Raw genomic sequence first — 12,010 nt, 5'->3', positions numbered from 1 at the left:
ATAGTGTGTTTGACATGTAGAAGCAATGTCGGGGGTGAAAAAGGAGAAACAGACAAAAGAATACGACCATGTGTGGTTTCAGCCAACCATTGGGCCGTTTAAGATGCAACCTGCTCATGTGTTCTAACCACAGGCTAACAAGAAGTGTGGGATATGACTTTACATTGGCCAGCATTGGGTCACAGAGAGCGGTAGAGTGAGAGTGAGTGTGTGAAACCATAACAATGATTGCGTATGCAGTGACAGATGGCCAAGCCCCCACCGTGTAGAGGGACATCATTCATCTTGTCTACTTTCAGGATGCCAAGGAACAGCACCTACTGAAAAATGTGTTGAACCTCCATTAGGTTAAGCCCAGGGCGGTGAGTATTTAACAGGTTGGCTCAGGGCAGCAGTGGCAGTCCCAGGGTGAAAAAATAACGTTATGAGCAAACACGTGACTAATTTCAGATAATATAATAGTAAGGGAAGTCCTGTTGTCTCTCCTCTCATCACAGCTTGCTAATAAAACACACCGACACCACTGTGCAGACGTAAATCAGTGAGCAAGAAACATATGTGAGTGATAGTGAATCATATTACAATCCATTGATAGAACAATTACACATGCTATACACCTGTAATTATTCAATGAAATATGATACGTTTTTCATAAAGACAACTTTTTATGACATAGAACAGCAGTTCTAGCAGCTGCACTTTGTAATGTTTGGAGAGAGACATGCAAGGTGTTGCAATATCGATGCCAATTTTTTTAAATCATTGGCCCAATTTATCAGTCTTTATATCACTGGTCTTGTCAATGTCGGTGTAAACAGGAAGCTCATTCTCTCCTCTGCACTTGTTTGCTATGTTTCAGCAATGGTGAGGGTAAGGGGAAAGAGTAATGGCCCTCTTCCACTATACAGTTCTAGCCCGGCTCAACTCGGCACAGCTCGAATCTTCTCAGTTTGTTTTGCTTTTCCAGAAAGGAGAGTACCTGGTGCTTTTTAGTACCTGCTGTGGAGAGGTTCCATGAGCACGACGTCTGACAAAGGAATCAAACTGAACAATGCCAAACAGCAGATCAGTTAAAAAGACTTAAAATATCATGAAAACTCTCAAAGAAATAATAAAATACAATTTACCAAACTTTTACTTTGAGAGACTACTCTTAAAACTGTACACAGAAAATAAAAACAGAGAAGACCGTCAAGGTTTTTCAACACGTGGGAAACATTAGTCACACGTTGTATTGCACCATCTTGACTGTGCACTTTGTGCTGTAAAAGCCAGCGCATGTGTGATATTAACCAAGGCTGTGTATCTGATTGCATAGTTCACTGTTCTTTGAAGCTTTCTCAAACAAAACCGGCTCAGTTCTGACTCTCCAGGATAGCTCTGTCCATTTCTCAGTAACTAATTTATCGAGGCATAGCACTTAAAATGAATAATGCATGTAGTTTGTGGTGCTTTTGCTTTTTATCCACAGCTCAAAACACTATTTGTGGAACATGGGTCCCTGAGAGGATTATTTCCTGTCGCTATCTTCGTTGTCTGCCTCTTCTTGTGTTAAGAAATTGTTTTGGTCTATTTGCTTTATAATGACTTTTATTTTCCTTCCTTCTGGCAGAAAGAAGTTTATGCACAGCATGCATGCTTTATGTGCATGTTCCACGTCTTCTTCTCATGTTTGGTGTGTGTAGCAGCATTACAGTGCCACGTATAGGCCTGGCATGTGCACTACAGTGTTTAGATTCATTTTTGAAGGTTTCGTATGGCTGAAGACATTTGTTGAAACGATGCCCTGTTTACGGAAAACTGTAAGAACAAAAAAGATTGTATGGGGAAAGTTCTGTTCCACGTATATAAGGTCCTACTTCAGTAAGATATATCTTTCCCCTTTTACTTAAGCCCATTCATGTTGGTGCAGCCCTAACCCATACATGTATATAAAACTTAATGAGAATCCACACAGCTGTCCTGCAGGCTTGGCAGACTCGGCTCTTCAATCTGTGAGTTGTGAAAAAGCAGCGGGGGACACTGAGGCCCCCTGACCTGAGGAGCAGAGACAATGTTGCCCCAGCAGAGGAACAACAAGCCATCAGTCAAATCTATTCACAGCACAGAGGGAGGATTCCAGCAGAGCTTTGCTTGGACGGAAATATGACATTTCCTCATTGGTTACTGAGGCAAACCTGACAGATAAGGGTTAATGGGTTCAAGTTTGTTTGTGGGAGACCGGGCCCTCCTGCTATCACCACACACAAGCAAAGTTTCTGCAAGAAAATACATCAAAGCAGGAACGTGTCACAGTCTTGAGAAGTTTTTCTTTTGTTTTCTCTCATCGTGCAGATTCTCTGATCTCACTGTTCTTGTGAAAGAACATGCCATTCATGCCTCTCACACTTACTAGATTCACTGATACAAGAAAATCCCAATTTGGGTTGTTAAAAAAATAGAGAATGAGGAAAAGAGATCATTGTCTGCATTTATGCCGTCACTGCACTGCTTTTCTTGCTTCTTTTCCATTATTGGCGAGTGAGAAAGTTGAGTGAGCTTAAAGATTAAGTAATATATTTGTGTACGAGTGAAAGTTTTACCTTAAACCTCTTGTCTTGCAAGACCTTCTTAATGGCCACCAACTCTCCGGAGTCGCACAGTTTCGCCTGGTACACAACGCCGAATGAGCCGTTGCCGATGACCTTAGTGTCCGTGTAGCTCACCTCCTGTGGCCGGTCAGGGCCTTGGCCTGGAGTGGCCACGACTGTTGTTACCTTACTTCCATCCTTATCTCCTAAAAATAGAGAGAAACAAAAAACAGGAGATGATCAGAATATGGTAGTAATTAAGCAAATTATCAGCATTATCAAAATGAATGATCTAATGGCAAATGAGAATGTCTGCTGTCAACTGCCTTGGCTGAGAGAACAGAACAATATAAGTATTGTCATTTAGCAGACGCTTTTAACCAAAGCGACTTACAAGGGAATTGTGTACAATCAGCCAGGGGTGGAGTTGAACTTGCGACTATAATTTCTTAACCACTGAGCCACTCCACCCATTTTCAGGTCTCTTTGTTCTTCTACGTCAGAAAAACTAAATATGTTGGATTCCTGAACAAAAAACATTTGAGGACATTGTCAATTTAAAAGGTTTTTGAAACAATGATCGAGATTTTCATAATTTTTTTGACATTTTATGGCCCATTCGATTCATTGAAAAAATAATTGATGAAAGTAAATATATTATACATTATATTGTACAAATACTGCTAGTATAAAAGGTGAAACCATAATGAGCAGAATAAAAGCACAATGTTGCTGCTTTGAACTGTGTATAAGGGGTTAAAGGCAAAAGTTCAGTATTTCAAAGTATCAGCAAGCAGACAAAAAGACAACCTCCAAATAGCACCGCATCCTACCAAGTGACTTACAGTAGGTCATACTAGTGCATGTCTCCTCCACACAAACCATTCAGGAGCCCAAAGAACACTGCCCATCAAATCAGCGTACATGAGGGGCCGAGAGATTTGTCAACAGGTCACAGTGGGCACAAAATCATGCCGATGAGTGGATTATAGCTGCTTAATAAGCATGGCCTGGTGTTATTTAATAGAAATGTCATGTACTGCGTCGTGCTGTGGTAGCAGAACAACATCACACTGAGAACACTGGCAGGCATACGGGGAGGACATGAACACCTCGTGCTGACTTCTGGCAAAATACCCGCCTGATGTTAGTCTGTGTGCAAGTTTTAAAACGACGAAATGCAAGGTTTAAACTATCAAAAAGAAAGGAAAACATTCACGACCATCCACAAGAAAGACTATATTTTGAAAAGGCCAGATATTTAGTGGCCTGATGCATTTCCATACATGTCGGCTGCACTTATTCGCAACCAGGAGATTTGATTTTGAAGCAATTAATGCCACACTCTCACACATGCACAGCCAAAAGGAGGTGCCCAACAGACATAAAATAAAAATGTTTAACATTTATGTGTCCCTGTTAGATTGAGCTCTGTGTGACCAATAAGTGGTGCAAATACGGAAAAGGTGATTATGATCAAAGAATGAGGAAAGGGGTGGGAACTAAGTGAGATGAGGGGGGATATGATGACCAGGCCTCCATTCTCCAGGACCATGTCCAATTGTGTAATAACAGAAATAGATTTTCTATATGAGAGAGACAGACCGAGAGAGAAATATTCCAGCAGGGCTTTTCCTATGACGCCTCTGCAATTCCTCAAGCCGTGAGAAAATTCTGCGCGCACTCATGCACCTCAGAGACTGCATTTTTGTGTGTATACTGTCATGATCTGCCGTTTGTGTGGCGTATGCCCTTTCACACAATAATCTGGTCAAGATGAGAAATCATTTTCATAATCTGTCAATCTTTTCACAGATTCCATTCCATCCATTTAATGAAATGGTCCACATTCCCAAACAAAGAGCATCACAGTGAAACAGTCAAATTGAAAGAAATGACCCTCAGATGTGACGCATTACAATATAATGGAACAGTATAATGGAACAAAAACCATGCAACATGCGTTTATGTGGCTATGTTTTCAATTGGTCAGCCACGAACATATACTGTAACTAGCAATACAAATCAGAGCGCATATCCTTATGAATACATGATATTATTCGAGTACAGAGACAGCCGTTTGTCCAAAGGCATCAATAGTTAATTCAGGTCAAAAGGGGCAGCTCAGGCCTGAACATAGACACTTCAAAGATACCATCTTATTATGTCCAATAATTGGATATCATATGGATGACAAAATATACGTTAAGAAGTTTTTCATTCCCTGCTTCCCAGTTTTTCATTGTCATTAAACTGGATTATTAATGGATGAACGTATGAATGGTGCATTCAATTTATTATTGAATTTGAAACATTATAGGAAAAGTTTTTATTTTAGGCCGTTATTTGGACAAAAGAAGGCACATGATTACATAAGGACTCTGGATACACGCGATGTTAAATTGACCAAGCGCTTGGTCCAGAAAATGTGTCTACATATTAATCAATAATGAAAATAATCATTAGTTGCTGCCCTAAAAAGGACCAAGCATTTGTTGCCAGCATATGTACACATGACTTTTTCCCTGATTCAAATTAAATGCACTGATGATGGACACAGATCAGTGTGTCCCAAATGAAAGTTGAGGATCTGTGCTTATTATAAATAAATTGAAATTCAGTGTGAGAATGCTCAGTTTTCTTTTCCACTAATGTCTGTAATGTGAGAACATGTGTTTAGATATTATTAAATGTCTACCACAAGTAATTTCCAGTTATTTATTAAAATATATGCAGCAAAATCTTACTAGACCCATAAATAATTTAGTATTCCCACACAACCAGAGCAAGAAACAAAGGTAACATTCAGACATGCTTGTGTCCATTGTTGAAGCCCTGCAGTGATATGCCCAAATTGCTACAATTATATTATATTAGTCAAATATTACTCAACATAAATGAATAATGCAGACAAACATTAATGCCTTGAATCACAGTGAAGGGTGACGACAGAGTCAAGTCATGAGTTTGCCACCAGAAAGTTAAGAGTTTAGTTGAGTTTAGTGTTTCCTTTTTAACCAAAGTCTTTGGATAATATCTGTGAAGCAAAAAAAGACAAAGTCTCAAGGCAAGATGTGGTTACATTCATGTTCATTCCTTCCAGATATTGAGCCAAACATGTCTTTATATAATCACATCTATATAAAGAAACACTTTCTCAACATGCTGCAGTTCAGTTATAATATCATGCACACTGAGGGACGCAAACACCGAGGCTGAAAACTTCACCACGAGGCGCTCAAATCACTTTTTATTGTGGACGTATATATAGGTCTCATTATACTTACATTGTTGGCATCGTTTTGACATTTTTGAGGAACGTGTGATATGAAAACAGACTCGACCAGTAGCAAATGCATGAATGTATTACATGAGCGTGTACATGTGCAAGTGCACAGTCATGGAAAACGCTCCAAAAAGGTGGATGAGATCATTTACGACATTGCTGGAACATCTTATCACATGAGCGTCACTGCTGACACATACCAAGCTCTGCCAAGCATTGCTGACATCAAGAAATCATGACAACAGTGTGTCTCTGACCAGATCTAATGTGTGTGTGGGTTTTTAAATATCAGAGTGACATGCAACCTGCAGAGCCATGGCTGCCCAGATCTGCAACCACACCGACTACACCCAAGTGAGCTGAGCAGACTCTGATCTTCTTCTCACCTTTCTTCACCTCAAGATCTAGCTCTCGTTTAAGTCCAGAATGATTCAGCGTGTCCCCTTCCTGCTGTCTCATTTAAAAAAAAAAAATCAAAGATTGCAATTAGTTTGTTTGTTCCCATCATCATTTGCTAAATGTGAGAAAGGGGAGAAAGGAAAGGAAGGGAGAGAGCTGCGGCTTTGAAATGCTAAACAAGCTGCTTATTGTTCTTGGCCAGCTGCCTTACCCCAAAAAAAAACAAAACCTAAAAAGAGTGCGCTCGTGTGAGTGTGTGAATGTATGCATGTATATGCAAGTGTGTGTGTTTCCGTGTGCCTGTGTAGGAGGGGTAGGAGTGTTCTCTCCAGAACACACTGGCTCCAGCTGCTTGAGATCGCCAGCCAAGTTATTCACACAGATGACCATGTTTGTGAAACAGTGCATGTGTATTAGGATGGTGGAGGTCAGATTAACACTCAATGACAAAGAGAAGAAACATACAACAAGTCCACGTAGATACCAACATTAAGTTCAATCATCAAAACACAGCTGTCATGTAGTGCTAAATAACAAATGCCATTTTTGTTCTGATTTGAGTGTATCTTCTTATTTATTTGAACTTTCTGCAGTCTCTTGTGGAACGGGGACAAACCATTTACTTTTGCCAGAACGTTTTTACCAAGGAGTCATTGTTTTTGTCCAAAGGAAATTGTTGGTTACAGCTTTCCAATTGTGAAGATTTAGCTTCCTTTGTCTCAAATAACAGAGAGCTTAATAGCTGGTCACACAAGTTATACAAATGGAAGCCACCACTTTTTTGTCCAAGGGTTCATAATGGGACCTTTTTTCACTATTCTTCAGTGAACATGTAGTTTTCCTGTGGGTTTGACTATTAGTGCCTTTGTGCGTCGCTATTAAAAACAAATCTTTAGTATTACGAATATGAATACCATAGAGTTAAAGGCAGTTCTAGTTGTTTCACTATCCATTTGTGAATCCATTTGTGTATTTCAACTAAATATTTAAAATACAGTAGATCAAAACGGTACAAGAGTGAAAGGCATTATCCAGTTCATGTAATATCAATTGGCTGCCTTACCCTGTTCTAAATAACTGGTTAAATAACAAGTGCAGTTGCTTTTATCATGTCCATGTGTCTCAGAGGATCTGTGGCAGCCAACTCAGCAGACATCAAATCAGTTCCTCAGTCATGTTCATCAGCTGTGCACCAGATAAGAGTCTGATTACTTCAACAAGTGCCTTTTGTCCTGGTCCTTACTTGTTTAACTAGGCTACTTAGGTATGTACGTAATAAAAGAACTGATAAACTTGATATTGCCACACTCACTATAGAAATGTACTCGACAGGCAGGGGTTTTCTGGTTTCGTTAATTTCTTGACAACTCCACAGATGAGAAAAGCACAAAAAAATATTCTATGCAGATTTTCACTGGACCTACTGTCACAAATGAAGGAGAGAAAATGAAGATAAACGGTATAAAGAGCCAGAAACCCTCCATGTCAAATGTTTAATTAATCATCTACTATACTATCTTTTAAGGGTAGCAAGGGAAGCTAGAGCCAATCACAGCTGATGTGCGGGAGGATGAATTCCAACGTTTTAATTGCCAGGGACAACTGAGCAATCAACTCTCCTTTTCTCTGTGGAGCTGAACACCACCCGCTTGCAGGTATCTGATCATTTAACGCCCAGTTAATTGGGAAATTTGATCTCCATCCATTAATGGCTAATAATCATGCAGTGATTTACCAGATGAGTCTCCAGGATAAAAATGTTCAGATTAAGAAACTGCAAACTGCAAAACTGTGGTTTTAAACCGATGCATTCTTAAGACCAAGGGGTCTGCATCACATTTATTGTAAATCCAGTAGATTGCATTTGCACAATAATTAGGCCAAAGAGGACACCATTTTTACTTTGGGCAGAGACATCACTATGAATAATCCACACTGACAGGAACACACCAAATCCTCAACACCCATAACTGGAGCAAGACAAGTATTGGGTTAGTGCTTCTTTCTGTCTGTGAGTGTGTGTGTGTGTGTGTGTGTGTGTGTGTGTGTGTGTGTGTGTGTGTGTGTGTCTACTAAGTGGTTTTCAGTGCCACAGCCCAGAGGAGAGGCTGAGCCTCAGGCCTCTCCCCACTAACACTCATCGAGATCACATCATAGCCCTGAAGCACCAACAGCATTCTTTAACAGTCGCAATTTTTCCCTCACACACCCAGATGTGTGTGCATACAAGATAAGAAAATGGTAAAGCCAGGTAGACAAAAATTTCCAGTCAGAGCTGTCATTAGTCATCGAAAATATCTAACAGTATTTGAACAGCTTGAAGATAACTATAATTTGAAGATAAGAGAATTAGATAAAAATCACGCTCTAATAGCAGCATGTGATTATTTGAACCTGCAGTACCACCAGTGAATAGATGCTGTTTAAAGTGCACTTCAAAAAAAAGCCAAAAAAGGTAAACGCAATTGCAATTTGCAATGGACACAGATTGGGTGAATACAGGATGACATTTAGAGATCTTGTGACTGAATTGTCACACCAGCATTTAAGAATTGGCAACATCTAATGTGAGACTGCAGATCTGTAAGAAATGGAGGACTCCATTTGCAACTGGTCTGTCCATTTGGGCTGCTGTAGAAATGAGATGGCACAAGACGATTGGCTCCATGAAACAGGGCCCTTGCCATGGGTACATGTAAAAGGCTCATTTTAATGGCTATAATCGTTTATCGTTTATTTTAAACCAATTATACACTTACGCAAACATACATGTATTTGAGATACATGTAAATGGAAAGCAGATTTAAGACACCAAGTTGCTAATATGAGGATATTTTTGACCCATGACAAAATGTGGCTAGTTAGAAATCAATAAAACATGTGCAGAGAGCCAGGCCACTGCATAAGCATGACCTCAGGGACAATGTGGCCCCCAAGATCACTTGAAATGTCTCTCAAAAAAGCAATTAGTAAAATATTATATTAGGTCAATGATGATCAGAGAGAGAGGGGTGCCATATTATATCAATATTGAAAAACAATGCTTGGTATTGCCTTCATGCAACATGTGAATTAGCAAAGACTGACCATTGGTGATGGTGGATCAAAGAAGAGTGAAATCTCTTTGACGTTAGAGCCCATTAAGGCCTGAACCAGCTCTGCAGAAGTGATTTGACCATAAAGCGACACCGTTAGGTTCAGCATTTAGCAGGTAGGCCTCACCAGTACCATGGCTTCATCTATAATCAGCCTGTGCCACGGTGCCACTTCATGAACAGGATATTATGTGTCACACCCCCTCCAGTCGTCGCGACGTGTGATTTCGACACGGCCCACGGAACATACAGGACCCGGTGAAAAAGCCCTCTCCCTCTCTCTCGCTCCCCTCTCCACGATCACGTCAGTTTCGCCCGAGTCCACTACGGGCGCACCTTCCGCTTTGACAGTTGCGTAACAGACCGGCCCTATCGCTTTAACCTCATTACGCATACGATTGATGATGTGTAGTAACATGGCTACGAGATCTGATTAGACGTTCGAATTCACAGTAATAACATCGTAGACGGAGGAGGCGTTGGTTGAAGACCTGGGCTGGTGCCAGTGCTACCTTCCTCTGGCCCGGCACTGCCCGGCGCGGCCTGCTAACCCTGCTAACCAGGCTCACTGGGCTTACGCCGGGGCGCGCAGTGCGTGCATGCGTGTGCCACTCAGTCAGTCAACACCGGCCAACCTTAGTTAGTGATACAGACATATTTCAGGACCAAAGATGAGACATGTAGGGACAACGTGTAGTTCACAGTGGCTCTGCTGCATGCTGAATTACTTACTGCTGACTTTGACGCTGCCGAAAGCAGAGGGCTGCGGCACTGGCTTGCAGCTCTCTGCGAAAGATGTGGTCCTGGGCCGACCCGACATGATCCGATCCCTTTGATTATCTTCTTGGAGACAGTGAGTGACTTGCTAAACGGCAGGGCTGATCGATACGCCGAGTCTTCTCATCCAAAAGAGGATGCCAGTAAATGAATATCAGTGTAATTCACAGGGAGGACAGTCAAAATCCCCTCGATCCTTCACACCACTTCGCTATCACCGAATCAACGACCCTTTTCTTTGCCAGCAGCGCTCAATCAGAACATCGTTTCCTCAATATGGTCCAGGTTTTCTGTTCAGCGGGCCTTTTAAGACACGTCTCCGACTGAAATAGTCATGAATCTGGCCTCTCCCTGTGGCTCCCCGCTATTAAAAACCAACTGCAATTGTCCTTCTGGAATCAGCTTTACGAATATGAGTTTCAGATGTTCAGAGTAAAGATCCGGTACGGGTCACAGCAAGTGTGGCGCTTTTCCTTGACGATTCGGGGCACATGCAGTTCCTCTTCATATCCCGATGTGGAGGCTCAATGATCCGACTGCCATGGCGGCTCCCTCGCTATACGCTAGCCTACAGACGGTCCAACGGAAAATCTGCCAGTTGACACAGTTTTCTTCCGCGAATTCAGCGGCTTACCTGTCGCTTAAAACCCACCGTTAAATGTCGGTGTCTCTACAGAGGCCCCGGGGCGGCTAGCTCTCCGGTAAAACGTTGGTCTGTGAGAGCGGAGCGCGTCGAAACCGAATTTCTTTTTTTATTCCTTCCCCATAGGTTTCAAGCTCGCTGTCTTTGTCGCTGCGTATCAAACCTACGCCATTTACGTAAAGGGTGACAGGGAACTCTCCGCTGCCGTGGGAGGACGTTCACGCTGCTGGCGTAAGAGTAAAACGAGAATAGAAAAATTGTGAACGCGCAAACGGCGAATCCGGGGAGGCCAGTTGCGCCAATCAGAGAGGCTATCCTTCAGAAATGGGCGTCGACCGCGGCCTCCCGGTCAAATAGGAAGGCCACTCTCGAGCACCACATGGCACAATTTGCATTGCACCTCCCTCGTGACTTCAAAGGCTTTTCCCCACGCCGCGGCAGGAACAGCGGGCGGGTCTGCTTCCACGACGGATGATTGTGTCAGCCAATAGAAACTCCGAATGCAGACTGTCTGTTCAAACGGAGCCAGCTGTCACGGTGCACCAGTGGTCATGCAGAACTGTTGCTATGTTGGTGACAAAAGCCTGCCTATACTTTTTACACTCTACTGCTTCTACTTTATAATCACCAGACACTAATCACTAATTACCCATGAAACCTAAAAGCAGTAAGACTGGCACCCCACCTTTTCTTCACCTGCTGTTGACCTTGTGTGTTTCATGTCACGGCACAGAAGTTCAATTGTGTGTTCTGTGTTTAAAACCAGTGTTGTAATCTAAGGAATGGCAAATACTTTGTCTGTACTTAAGTAGAAAATTCACATATCTGTACTTTACTTTGTTATTTGTATTTCTAACAGCTTTTACTTTTACTCCACCCCATTTCCTATACAAATTGTGTACTCTTTGTTACTTGTTACTACCAAATAAAATCAGATGAAGAAGAGTTGGTGATGGTCTGTATTTATATAGCACTTTTCTAGTCTCGATGAGTTGCTTTACACCACAGATTTTTCATTCATCCATTCACACTTTTCAACATGGGGTCAAGTGTCTTGCTCAAGGACACATACAGACTAGCAGAGCCAGAAATTAAACCCACAACCACCCAGTTGAAAGACAACTGAGCAAATTGACCTAATTCCTCGCTTTTAATTCTTTTACTTGTAAAATGTAAGTACGTATATTAGAAAATTACTGTTGAGACTTTTACTTAAGTAATATTATAAAAAGTGATTTCA

The 12,010-nt window shown here is 41.6% G+C and overlaps 1 protein-coding gene across 2 annotated transcripts in view; it reads right to left on the bottom strand.

The window, feature by feature from the left end:
• The window catches only part of gsk3ba (glycogen synthase kinase 3 beta, genome duplicate a), a 30,024-nt gene extending 19,089 nt beyond the window's left edge, over positions 1 to 10,935 (bottom strand). The window contains exons 1-2 of one of the 2 annotated variants that reach the window (XM_044015846.1): positions 10,083 to 10,935; positions 2,583 to 2,776 (exon numbers count right to left, since the gene is read on the bottom strand). In XM_044015846.1, coding sequence (XP_043871781.1) covers positions 2,583 to 2,776; positions 10,083 to 10,170 — 282 coding nt within the window. In that variant the 5' untranslated portion in view covers positions 10,171 to 10,935. The remainder of the gene's footprint in view (positions 1 to 2,582; positions 2,777 to 10,082) is intronic. The other variant, XM_044015856.1, reaches the window with a different exon arrangement.
• Between the last annotated feature and the right edge of the window lie 1,075 nt (positions 10,936 to 12,010).

Source organism: Solea senegalensis, linkage group LG2, assembly GCF_019176455.1.
Source record: "Solea senegalensis isolate Sse05_10M linkage group LG2, IFAPA_SoseM_1, whole genome shotgun sequence".
Classification (NCBI taxonomy): domain Eukaryota; kingdom Metazoa; phylum Chordata; class Actinopteri; order Pleuronectiformes; family Soleidae; genus Solea; species Solea senegalensis.
Note: the sequence above shows the minus strand (reverse complement) of the source record. Positions and strands in the feature narration are given on the sequence as shown.